General features: G+C 40.4%; 1 protein-coding gene across 1 annotated transcript in view; it reads left to right on the top strand.

The window, feature by feature from the left end:
* Nucleotides 1-13,881, top strand: part of LOC124879942 (oxysterol-binding protein-related protein 10) — a 140,692-nt gene that overhangs the window by 88,120 nt on the left and 38,691 nt on the right. Inside the window, exon 7 of the mRNA XM_047384804.1 lies at nucleotides 7,095-7,225. Coding sequence (XP_047240760.1) covers nucleotides 7,095-7,225 — 131 coding nt within the window. The remainder of the gene's footprint in view (nucleotides 1-7,094; nucleotides 7,226-13,881) is intronic.

Raw genomic sequence — 13,881 nt, 5'->3', positions numbered from 1 at the left:
AAGGCACTTCACAACAGTCAGGTTCATACATTCCAATTAATCCTAACAATTGAACAGTTCAGTCAGATTCAGTTATTTATTCAAATTGGATAAAAAGTTTTTCTGTCTAAGGAAACCCAGCAGATTGCATCCAGTCAGTGACTTGCAGCATTCCCTCCTCCTGGATGAGCATGTAGAGACAGTGGACAGTCACTGGCGATGACATTGCAGCAATCCCTCATACTAAACATGCATGTAGCGACAGTGGAGAGGAAAAACTCCCTTTTAACAGGAAGAAACCTCCAGCCGAACCAGGCTCAGTATGAGCGGCCATCTGCCACGACCAACTGGGGGTTTGAGAGAACAGAGCAGAGACACAAAGAGAACAAAGAAGCACTGATCCAGGAGTCCTTTTTATGGGAAGGAAAAGTCAATGTTAATTGATGTAGCTCCTTTAGTCGTTTCACCTAGAAAGAAAGAACAGATAAACTCTGAGCCAGTTTTCAAGGTTAGAGTCTGAAAGAGAGCACATAGAGTTAGTCACAGTAGAAGCTCAGTCAGTAGCCATGTCTAGGAGAGAAAAAGGGTTAAACACTAAAAGACAGGGCTATGTGGATCATCTGTAGAGGGTGAGCATTAAGTTGTTGCCAGCAGAAGCTCGGACGATGCCCCTCTCCAGAAAGGTGTCACAGGTAGACACAGAGTCAGGCCAGGTGTAGCTTCTAGGAAGAGAAAAGAGAGAACAAGGTTAAAAGCTGAAATAACAGCAAATAATGCAAAATTGGAGAGTAGTGTGAGAATGTAGTAAAGAGGGTGAAAGTGGTCATTATGTCCTCCAGCAGCCTAAGCCTATAGCAGCATAACTACAGAGATAGCTCAGGATAACTTAAGCCACTTTAACTATAAGCTTTATCAAAAAGGAAAGTTTTAAGCCTAGCCTTAAAGGTACAGTTTGTCCATCTAGAGCCCACTGATGGTCATTGTTATACTAAAAACCACAACGATTGGGATACCTCTCTGTCAGACTGACCATAACCACTTTTCAGGTTCCCTTTTAGTTGAACCATCAGCTGATAGACGAAGGCTCACTAGCATGTGTCAACATCATTAGGTTTGCACTGACGGATATCAGAAGAGGGGCCACATGATGCATTAAAGCTTTCACATGGATCTGAAAAGGGCTCAGAAATGAAATCTAATCCTGTGATGTGACTTCCAAGCAATAAAATGAGAAATGTTTAGATTATATTTAAGTCAGATGTAAATTGAAGAATCTTAAAACAGATTATTGTGGACTTTCACCAAAATGTCCATCAAATGTAGGCTTTCTGTTGTAAGCAAGTTACAGCTGGTGATTGAATTTTAATGGGAGTTTTTCCTTGTTATGGAAGTGTCATTGAACCCACAAAAAAATAGCCCTCTTGTAAGAGTATAAAGATGCCTAAAAACAACACTGCAGAAGGTAACAACAATAATAGCAAAATAAAAAGGTGCATATCAGATTGTGCAGCAAGAAAATCGAATACAATAAAAACACAATGAAACGAAACAATGCAAAAATAAAATAAGATAAAAACTTCTTCTTCATGGCTAGAAATCAAAGTTTGAGCTCCAGCCTTCCCATCTACCAAAAAGCTAAGTTTTTAACAACTTTTAATCTTCAATGTCTTAAGAGTAGAAGGAGCAAGTTTGAAGCTAATATGTCAAAATCTCTTGGAGTAGTTTATTAAAATGCCATATGTGGGAATAACAAAAACCCTTAAAATTGCAGACTTGTCCAACATGAGTTTTCACTCATGTTGGACAGTCCTCCATGCATTCGCCACCCACTTAGGTACACCAGTTCGATTGCTGTTGAGATACCTTTAGACATCTAGACATGGTGAAGATGACTTGGTGAAGTTCAAACTTAAAATCAGTGGGGAAAAGAGGGGATTTAAGTGACTCTGAACATAGCAGGCTTGTTGGTGACAGATGGGCTTGTCTGAGTGAACTGCTGCTCCACTGGGATTGTAACACACAGCCTTTTCTTGGGCTAACGGAGCGAATGGCAATTGTCTGAATGATAAAGCCTTGTTAATGTCAGAGGTCAGAATACTTTGAGATGATAGAAAGGCCACAGTAGCTCAAATAGCTACTTGTTCAATTCAATTCAGTTTATTTATATAGCGCCAATTCACAACACATGTTGTCTCAAGGCACTTCACAACAGTCAGGTACATACATTCCTATTAATCCTAACAATTGAACAGTGCAGTCGGAGTTAGCTTTTTATTCAAATTGGATAAAAAGTTTTTCTATCTAAGGAAACCCAGCAGATTGCATCCAGTCAGTGACTTGCAGCATTCACTCCTCCTGGATCAGCATGTAGAGACAGTGGACAGTCACTGGCGTTGACTTTGCAGCAATCCCTCATACTGAGCATGCATGTAGCGACAGTGGAGAGGAAAAACTCCCTTTTAACAGGAAGAAACCTCCAGCAGAACCAGAACCAGGCTCAGTGTGAGCGGCCATCTGCCACGACCGACTGGAGGTTTGAGAGAACAGAGCAGAGACACAAAAAGAACACAGAAGCACTGATCCAGGAGTACTTTCTATGGGAAGGAAAAGTAAATGTTAATGGATGTAGCTCCTTTAGTCGTTTCACCTAGAAAGAAAGAACAGATAAACTCTGAGCCAGTTTTCAAGGTTAGAGTCTGAAAAAGAGCACATAGTTTGTTACAGTAGAAGCTCAGTCAGTAGCCATGTCTAGGAGAGAGAAAGGGTTAAACACTAAAAGACAGGGCCATGTGGATCATCGGTAGAGGGTGAGCATTAAGTTGTTGCCAGCAGACGCTTGGACGTCATTTTGTGGACATCCTGATAGTAAAGAATTACAATAGTCCAGCCTTGAAGTAACAAATGCATGGACTAGTTTTTCAGCATCTCTCCTGGACAGGATATTTCTAATTTTGGTAATGTTCCGGAGGTTAAAGAAATAAATCCTAGAAACCTGTTTAATATAGGATTTAAATGACATGTCCTGGTCAAAAATAACACCAAGGTTTTTTACTTTATTACTGGAGGTCAATGTAATGCCATCCAGGTTAAGTGATTGACTAAGCAGTTTCATTTTTAAAGACTCCGGTCCAAAGGCGACAACTTCTGTCTTCTCTGAATTTAGAAGCAAACAATTTAAAGTCATCCAAGTTTTTATATCTTCAAGACATGCTTGTAGTCTATCTAACTGGTTGGGCTCATCAGGATTTATGAATTAGTAAAGCTGAGTATCATCAGCGTAACAGTGAAAATTTATCCTATGCTGCCTGATAATTTCACCTATTGGAAGCATATATATAGTAAAGTGTCTGAAAGAGAGCACATAGAGTTAGTCACAGTAGAAGCTCAGTCAGTAGCCATGTCTAGAAGAGAGAAAGGGTTAAACACTGAAAGACAGGGCTATGTGGATCATCGGTAGAGGGTGAGCATTAAGTTGTTGTCAGCAGAAGCTCGGATGATTCCCCTCTCCAGAAAGGTGTCACAGGCAGACACAGAGCCAGGCCAGGTGTAGCTTCTAGGAAGAGAAAAGAGAGAACAAGGTTAAAAGCTGAAATAACAGCAAACAATGAAAAATTGGAGAGTAGTGTGAGAATGTAGCGAAGAGGGTGAAAGTGGTCGTTATGTCCTCCAGCAGCCTAAGCCTATAGCAGCATAACTACACAGATAGTTTCAGTTCAGATTATTTAGGTAAACGGCGCTTATTTACAACAATGTCGTCAAAAGGAACCCCACAAAGGGTCCCACTGATGGTCATTGTTATACTAAAAACCACAAGGATTGGGACACCTCTTTCTGTCAGACTAATTATAACCATTGGAAAAGAGAAGGGGTCATACAGGTAGCAGAAATGGAGGGTGTGTTAAAACCAAGATATGCAGATCTCTCTGAACGCAGAGCATGTGGAAACTGGAAGCAGTTGGGCTATAGCAGCAGAACACTACAAGTGCCACTTCTGTCTGCTGATAACAGAAAACTGAGCCTACAATTCCCACATCCCCCTCAAAATAGCCCAATAACAGATTGAAAACAATGTTGCCTGGTCTAATGAGACTAGTTTCAGCTGCCACACTGTTGGTATGAAAGTTTCTGTGTTTTCTCCTTGATGCCATTTGAATTCCTCACCTGCTTGAAGACAATACTTGTTACTTGTACATACCCGAGTAAGTGGACTCACGTTGGGGATGTGCAGCCACTTAATGTGCAGCAGCTGTGGGATGCTAAAATCTTTCAGGAACGTTTCGGACCATTGTTTAATCTATGCCATGATGTTTAATCTGTGCCATGAAGAATTAAGGCAGTTTTGAAGCCATAAGAGGGTCCAACCCGGTACTAGCAAGATGTAGTTAACGAAGTGGCTGGTATGAACCAATTTTCATGTGAATAAGTGAAACTACACAGAGGTTGCGGTTCAAGGGGGCACACCTTAACCATTTTGCAAAGACAATTTTTTAATTCCCATAATAGACAAAACTTTTTTGTTTTGTTTTAGTGCTAAATTTTTTAAGTTTGTGTGTAAGTGTATTCCTCCCAAAAATGCAATCAGGAAAATAAAAGCAATGTTAAGTTCTTGCATTTTAACCACGCTTCACACTACCTTCAGAGTTGGTCTTACTCTACCAATGCGCTAAGCAAATAACACACATCCACAGTAACAAATATAGAGAGCTACGTTACGGTCCCGGAACCGGTCTACTGACGCAGAACCACGAAGTACATGTCATTTAAATGCACCATGTCTATCGCATTGGTAGGTCCTTCAACAGAGGACTAGGTGCAACCCAGGTTTTTTTAATTATGTGTACTGTGTGTGCCTGCAATGCACAAGCAATTATAGCTGAAATTCAGAACATGCACCAAACAAACAATGCTGTGAGAGGTGACTGCTATGGTGCAGCTGACCCAAAACTATTATGAATATAAGCAAGCAATGACACAGGAAACTGGGAAAATATTCTAAACACAGAATGGAGTATATCAAATTACTGAATACAAAAGTGTTGTTTTTGTGATTTCTTCATACATGATATAAATAAATAGTTTCCATTTATCTTTTTTAAATAGAGTTTCTGTTTGGGTTCACATTTTCTTTTACTATTGGTGTTTTCCAGTGTTGATGCAGGCTTCTTTGTTTCCATCCTATGACGATTTAAAGGCCATCTGATTTTTAAAATCCCATTGCTTCAGAGCAAGTAGATTCTGCTGCTGCTGTGCACCGCTGCTTCCACAAATATCCCATGAAGCTTTTTCTCAAAGACAAGCTTTTTCAACATGCTTTTAAATCTGCTGTGATTTCATTTCAGATATTTGCCTCAGAACTTTCTAAAATTATCCTGTTATAATTCTTAAAGGAATAGGATAATTTACTCTGAAATATTTTCAAATTTTGCTTCTGTTTTAGTCACACTTCTGTGTTGCCTTAAGGTAAAAAACCCAGCTTTATAGAATGAATTGCAGTCTCGCAAAATGTTTCAAAACCCCCGAACTTTTTCACATTTTGTCATGTTACAAGCACAAACGGCTAGATTCACAAACAAAATCTGAAAAGTGTGGTGTGTATTTCTTTACAAGTCTCCCTGAGTCAATACTTTGCAGATAAAGAATTTTGCAAAATACCTTGATCTCAGTCAGAGTTGACCCAGAACAGTTGTGAAGAGCAACATTTTCTAATAGTGCTATGGATGCTCAACTTCATTCTGATATAGACTTTGAGAAGGCCATTGTATGTACACATGGGTATGTAACTCTGGTTGTATGCTTAGGGTTGTTTTTCTGTTGGAAGGTGAACTTTTGCCCCAATTTCCTTTGCAACAGTTTTTTGTTGTTTTTTTTTACCAAGATTGCCCTGAGGTTAGCTCCATACATCTTCCCATAAACTCTGACCATCTTTCCCACAACATGATGCTACCACCAGTATGTTTTACTGAGGGATGGTGTTTTCACTGTTACGTGCAGCGTTGGTTTTCCTCACCACATTATGTTCAGTTTTGGTCTCTTCTACTCAGAGCACCTTTTCCCATGTTACCCTGTCCCTTACATGGCTATTTGCAAACTTTAACTGGGACTTCTTCTAGCTTTCTGTCAACAATGGCTCTCTCCGTGTCACAATTTAATAAGATCAGACTTCTGAAGTGCAAAACTAGTATTTGTCCAGCCATGGCTTATCTCACCTGAGTTGCAGATCCCTGAAGCTCCTCTAGAGGAGATTAATGCTCTCCTTGTTCAGCATGTGTTTGGGTCCTGTCTTGGTAGGTTTGTCCATACTCCTTCCAGTTTGAGATGATGGACTGAACAGTTTGAGATGATAGACTGAACAGTGCTCTGTGAGATGTTCAATGCTTAGTATATTGTTGTATGATTAAACTTCCCATCAGGTTTTTCTGTAACCTGTTTGCTATGTTCTGTGGTTTCATGAAGATGTATGTTCACTAATATTCTCTAAAAAACCTCTGAGACCTTCACGGAAGAGCTAGATTTATACTGAGATTAAACAAACAGTTGATCTCTGTTTAATGATTGACCTCTAACTGGAATTTATTTAGTGACATCAGAGTTATGGGGGCTGCATATGCAGAGTGTATTTTTAGGATTTGTCTTGGTAAACAGAGAGAAAAACATTATGTCCTTTTCTCTCTCTTTCACCTTTATGCACCAATTATCAATTGGTCTATTACAAAAAAGTTTTTGTTTGTAATGTGAAAAACGATAAAGAAGTTTAAGAGCTATATGTTTGTGAGGCGCTAGACATCCTATTATTGCTGGGCTAAAATCTAAATTCCAGTTGTCCTGTCGAGTCATAGTAAAAAGCTTGAACGTGGAACGAAGTCAATCTAATATCTAAAAATAAACAAACTATTTTGCACCTAATTTCCTGGTGTCTCAGCTCCATCAGTCATCCCACACCTTTTAATATTGAATGTCAGATGTAAATGGAAGATAGTGATATAAATTTTCTGTGTTGTCTCTACGATTCCATCGATTAAAAAAAGAAAAAAACAGCATTCAATTTCTGACCTGCTTTTGTGATCTAAAAGCCGACAGCAGGCGTTGACGCTGCTTGGCCGTCTGTTTTGTTGCAGATGGTGTTCCTGTGTGGACTGTACCAAAGTCTCCGTCAGGCGAGCATCTGAAGAACGGAGGTCTGACTCCTCTACAATCAGCCGAGCCCTGCCTGGGACTCAGGAAAAGGAGTCTGTCCCATGGTGCGGAGGTGAGAGTCATGATGTCCCACTTTCATTTTCTCACTTCCGAATTTAGGCTGTCATCTTGGTGTGGACTTGTCGTGTCTGATGCTGCTGCCGTATTACCTTCTGTGAAAACAAGGAAGTAATTTTTTCTATCATTTTTGAAATTCAAACTGAGCAAGACATCTCATCTGTAGGAAGTGATGAATGTCTTTACTTTTTTGGCCTATAAAATTTCAATAGTATATTTACAGAGTGGAAACACGGCAGCAGAGGTCAGTTTCTGTAATATAATCTAAAATCCATCCATTCATCCATCCATCCATGTGACTTGGACCTCTTGTGACCTTGTTCCTTGTGTAAAGTTCATCACCATTGAGCTGGTTTAACATTGTTCTTCTTAAAGTTCCCCCAAATCCAACAGATTTTCTTTTTTAACGCTGAGCTGCAGTTGTTTGTCACAAATCCTGATTCAACATGTGTGACAGAAACCAACTCATGCAAAAGACTTGGTGATACATAACAAAAATCAGCCACAACAATAAAACCACAGGTAGGTGAATCCAACATCAGGGATAATTTTTTTTATTGGGCATTAGTTTCATGTTTAGATAACCTTTTATTCAGATAAGACATTTTCTTTATTATGTTTCTAGGTGTGATGAAACAGCAGTGTAATAAGTTCTTCCTTGGAGCCAAACTAATGTCTTAGCTTTTAGTCTTTTAATAGCTGCATACTTAATATGCTTCACTGCACTGAGATCAGAATTTCAGTATTTACATACGTCTACTAGAAATTCACCACCACTCTGAAGGTCATTGTGCTGTTTGCATTTTTATTGTAGGTTGAACATTACAAGTTAAAGCTTTTATTCTGGACTAAATTACGATACGAAATACTAATATTGTATGAGAAGAATCTTACCCTGTTGCTTGCTTTAAAGTTTTATGTCCAGATCTTTAAACGTAGGCTATAAATGTTTGCAAAGCTGGAGTCTTTAGCTTTTTAAGAACAAGATGATCTTCCTGCCTAAATTATAACATAAAGCCTCCTTTTCAGACTCAAAATGCTCCAGTTGAACAAGCCTGACAGTATTAAGGAGGAAAGGATTTATTTCCATCTCTTGTGTTTATATTTGATGCCCAGTGAGAGAAGTACTCATCTGCTATGGAGGTTTTAGCAGAGCTGCTGTCAGATAAGTGGGTCACACAGTATAGAGGTGGGACTGAGCTGATCCCAGGAGGTCTTTACTGATTTCTTCCTGACTGTCTGCAGCAGAAATGGGCTGTCAGACAGTCTGGACCCCCCTGTGCTGCTATCAGAAAACAGTGACAGGTGACTGTGTCATGTTGTGGAAAGCTAAGAAGGCAAGGTATTGATGTCCTCCTTTTACTCCCTATAAAAACCTCACAACTATCAACATACAAAAGAGCTTCACATTTTTAAAACATGTCTGAAAAAATCAAGCCTTATGTGAATAAGCTGACTAATACTTTCCTCTGTAAATGTTTAGTTTAATCAATGATCGATGTGCTGAAAAATCCAGAGTTGTGATTTATTGCAGTTTCAACATGACATAATTTAGTCTTTTTAATAGTGTCTCTTTAATCATGCCTTAATTTTGTTTTAGTTTTGATGTTTATACTGTCTTGTGAACCCTTTTGTGGTTTTTATTTGTGAAAGTTGTTATATGAATAAAGTTAACATATTTACTGCAAATGAGGTGTAGAGCTTAGCAGTTCTTGCAAAAATCTAAATAACAATTTTCCACAGAGACAGCACTTAAATAAATAAATAGGAATATAGAAATAGAAGAATGAGATGTGATCATTTAAATTATTGAAATAAATGACATGACTTCCATGTTTGCTGGACACAAAAGCACAGCCTATCCGCATGGTTCAGACATTCGAGCAGAAAATTAATGGACACCTACCAGGACCTGGTCTTTTGTTGCTCATAATTGGACAACAGCCCCCTTGTTCTGAGTGGCACAATGAAGGTGGTTTTAACTGAAATCAAGGCCTCAATAAAGTATTACAATTTATATTTGATATTTGAAGTGCTTTTTTTGCTGATGAGCACAGAGATTAAATAAAAAAATGTTTAACTAAAAACTCGAATTGGTTCAGAAATCTATTTTAATAAATTCTGTTTATAAGATAATTTAATTAAGGGATAAAAAGTTTTCCAAAACAGCCTGGCCCTCCTGGCCTTGTTTGCCAGTATAATTACCACCTTGTTAAATTGTGAATTTCTTGTGATTGACCACATTCTTTGGTTCGATTTCATTAGCGACACTCAGACCTGAAGACGTTGACTCATGCAGAAGGTCAGACAATACAATTCAATTCAGTTTTATTTATATAGCGCCAATTCACAACACATGTTGTCTCAAGGCACTTCACAACAGTCAGGTACATACATTCCAATTAATCCTAACCATTGAACAGTGCAGTCAGATTCAGTTATTTATTCAAATTGGATAAAACGTTTTTCTATCTAAGGAAACCCAGCAGATTGCATCCAGTCAGTGACTTGCAGCATTCCCTCCTCCTGGATGAGCATGTAGAGACAGTGGACAGTCACTGGCGTTGACTTTGCAGCAATCCCTCATACTGAGCATGCATGTAGCGACAGTGGAGAGGAAAAACTCCCTTTTAACAGGAAGAAACCTCCAGCAGAACCAGAACCAGGCTCAGTGTGAGCGGCCATCTGCCACGACCGACTGGAGGTTTGAGAGAACAGAGCAGAGACACAAAAAGAACACAGAAGCACTGATCCAGGAGTACTTTCTATGGGAAGGAAAAGTCAATGTTAATGGATGTAGTTCCTTTAGTCGTTTCACCTAGAAAGAAAGAACAGATAAACTCTGAGCCAGTTTTCAAGGTTAGAGTCTGAAAGAGAGCACATAGTTTGTTACAGTTAAGCTCAGTCAATTTCCATGTCTAGGAGAGAGAAAGGGTTAAACACTAAAAGACAGGGCTATGTGGATCATCGGTAGAGGGTGAGCATTAAGTTGTTGCCAGCAGAAGCTCGGACAATTCCCCTCTCCAGAAAGGTTTAACAGGTAGACACAGAGTCAGGCCAGGTGTAGCTTCTAGGAAGAGAAGAGAGAACATAAAGTTAAAAGCTGAAATAACAGCAAATAATGCAAAATTGGAGAGTAGTGTGAGAATGTAGCGAAGAGGGTGAAAGTGGTCGTTATGTCCTCCAGCAGCCTAAGCCTATAGCAGCATAACTACACAGATAGTTTCAGTTCAGATTATTTAGTTAAACGGCGCTTATTTACAACAATGTCGTCTCAAGGAACCCCACAAAGGGTCCCACTGATGGTCATTGTTATACTAAAAACCACAAGGATTGTGATACCTCTCTCTGTCAGACTGATTATAACCAGTGGAAAAGAGAAGGGGTCATACAGGTAGCAGAAATGGAGGGTGTGTTTGCACCTCAACCATAACTGAGCCGGTTTAGGCTAAACCTGACTCCCCCTTACTCCAAACAACAGGGAGGGAGGAAGGCTCCCTCTCTGATAAACTAAGCCACTCTAACTATAAGCTTTATCAAAAAGGAAAGTTTTAAGCCTAGCCTTAAAAGTAGACAGGGTGTCTGCCTCACGAACTAAAACTGGGAGCTGGTTCCACAGGAGAGGAGCCTGATAACTAAAGGATCTGCCTCCCATTCTACTTCTAGAGACTCTAGGAACCACCAGTAAACCTGCAGTCTGAGAACGAAGTGCTCTGTTAGGAACATATGGAACAATCAGATCTCTGATGTATGATGGAGCTAGATCATTAAGGGCTTTATATGTGAGGAGGAGAATTTTAAATTCTATTCTGGATTTAACAGGGAGCCAATGAAGGGAAGCTAAAATAGGACAAATATGATCTCTCTTTTTAATTTTTATCAGAACTCTTGCTGCAGCATTTTGAATCAGCTGAAGGCTTTTAACTGCATTTTGTGGACATCCTGATAGTAAAGAATTACAATAGTCCAGCCTTGAAGTAACAAATGCATGGACTAGTTTTTCAGCATCTCTCCTGGACAGGATATTTCTAATTTTGGTAATGTTCCGGAGGTTAAAGAAATAAATCCTAGAAACCTGTTTAATATGGGATTTAAATGACATGTCCTGGTCAAAAATAACACCATGGTTTTTTACTTTATTACTGGAGGTCAATTTAATGCCATCCAGGTTAAGGGATTGACTAAGCAGTTTCTTTTTTAAAGACTCCGGTCCAAAGACGACAACTTCTGTCTTGTCTGAATTTAGAAGCAAACAATTTAAAGTCATCCAAGTTTTTATATCTTCAAGACATGCTTGTAGTCTATCTAACTGGTTGGGTTCATCAGGATTTATGGATAAGTAAAGCTGAGTATCATCAGTGCAACAGTGAAAATGTATCCTATGCTGCCTGATAATTTCACCTATTGGAAGCATATATATAGTAAAGAGAATTGGCCCAAGTACTGAACCCTGTGGTACTCCACAATTAACCCTGGAGTTTAAAGATGATTTATCATTTACATAAACAAACTGGAGTCTGTTTAGATTAGATTTAAACCAGCCTAGCGCTGTTCCCCTGATCCCTACAACATATTCCAGCCTTTTTAAGAGAATATTATGGTCGACTGGATCAAATGCAGCACTGAGATCTAACAGAACCAGAACAGACACAAGTCCATTATCTGATGCCATAAGAATATCATTAGTGACTTTCAGCAGAGCTGTTTCAGTGCTATGATGAGCTCTGAAACCTGACTGAAACTCTTCAAACAGGTCATTGCTGTGTAAATGCTCACACATTTGATTAGCAACTATTTTCTCAAGAATTTTAGATAAGAATGGAAGATTGGATATAGGTCTGTAATTTTTCAAGTCATCTCGATCAAGCGAAGGTTTCTTAAGTAAAGGTTTAATTACAGCTGACTTAAAAGCCTGTGGTACATATCCATTTACTAAAGATAGATTAATTATATCTAAAATGGGGCTGGTAATCAGAGGGAACACTTCCTTAAATAATTTGGTTGGGATTGGGTCTAACATACAAGTTGAAGGTTTAGATGAAGCTAATATTTCTGATAACTCAGGAAGCTCCACAGGATCAAAACAGTCCAAACACAAATCAGGTTCTACAGTTATTTCCAATGTTGTCTCACTTGCTGAGGATGAAGTAATCATCTTCAGGAGTATGTCAAAGATTTTATTTTTAATAGAATCGATTTTATTTAAAATGAATCCCGTAAAGTCATGACTGCTGAGAGCTAAGGGAATGGATGGCTCAACAGTGCTATGACTCTGTGTAAGTTTAGCAACTGTACTAAAGAGAAACCTAGGATTATTCTTGTTCTCTTCTATTAATGATGAGAAATAAGCTGTTCTAGCTTGGTGAAGTGTCTTTTTATACAACAGTAGGCTATTTTTCCAGATTAAGTAGGAATCCTCTAGGTGTGTAGAGCGCCATTTTCTCTCCAATTTTCTAACATTGTGCTTTAAAGTACGCAGCTCTGAATTAAACCAAGGAGCTAGCCTCCTATGAATAATTACCTTCTTTTTCAAGGGGGCTGCATTGTCTAATGCATCACGCAATGATGAAGAAACACTATGAACAAAAGAATCAATTTGTGAAGGGGCAGAAACAGAATTATTGCCCTCCACTGTGCTTTTCAGTGATAATGAGGAAATTAAAAGTGGAACAGATTCTTTAAAGAATCCCTCATGAGGACGAAAATATCGAGGCACGTGACTTCGCCCGGTACGGCGGAGCCGGGGTCCCACCCTGGAGCCAGGCCTGGGGTAGGGACTCGCCGGAGAGTGCCTGGTGGCCGGGTTGCTCCTCGCGGGACCCGGCCGGGCCTAGCCCGAACGAGAGATTCAAGGCCATCCCCCAGTGAGCCCACCACCTGCAGGGGGAACCGTGAGGGACCGGTGCAAAGAGGATTGGCTGGTGGACAAAGGTGGAGACTTCAGCGGCCCAATCCCCGGATGCTTAGGCTGGCTCTAGGGACGTGGAATGTCACCTCGCTGGGGGGGAAGGAGCCTAAGCTTGTGCGGGAGGTCGAGAGATATCAACTAGAAATAGTCGGGCTCGCCTCCACGCACAGCGTGGGCTCTGGAACCCATTTCCTTGAGAGGGGTTGGACTCTCTTCTACTCTGGAGTGGCCCACGGGGAGAGGCGGCGGGCTGGTATTGGTTTGCTTGTTGCCCCCCAGCTCAGCCATCTTGTGTTGGGGTTTACCCCAGTGGATGAGAGGGTCGTATCCCAGCGCCTTCGGGTTGGGGAGAAGTCTCTGACTGTCGTCTCGGCCTATGGGCCGAGTGGTAGTGCAGAGTACCCGGCCTTCTTGGCGTCCCTGTCGGGAGTGCTGGATAGTGCCCCTCCCGGGGACTCCATTATTCTGCTGGGGGACTTCAATGCCCACGTGGGAAACGACAGTGACACCTGGAGAGGCGTGATCGGGAGGAATGGCCTCCCCGATCTGAATCTGAGTGGTGTTTTGTTACTGGACTTCTGTGCTAGTCACGGATTGTCCATAACGAACACCATGTTCAAACATAAGGGTGTCCATCAGTGCACTTGGCACCAGAACACCCTAGGCAGGAGGTCGATGATCGACTTTGTTGTCGTATCATCAGACCTTGGGTCGCATGTTTTGGACACTCGGGTGAAGAGAGG

Source organism: Girardinichthys multiradiatus, chromosome 13 (genome assembly GCF_021462225.1).
Source record: "Girardinichthys multiradiatus isolate DD_20200921_A chromosome 13, DD_fGirMul_XY1, whole genome shotgun sequence".
In the NCBI taxonomy this organism is placed as follows: Eukaryota; Metazoa; Chordata; class Actinopteri; order Cyprinodontiformes; family Goodeidae; genus Girardinichthys; species Girardinichthys multiradiatus.
This window is presented reverse-complemented; position numbering and strand designations above follow the sequence as displayed.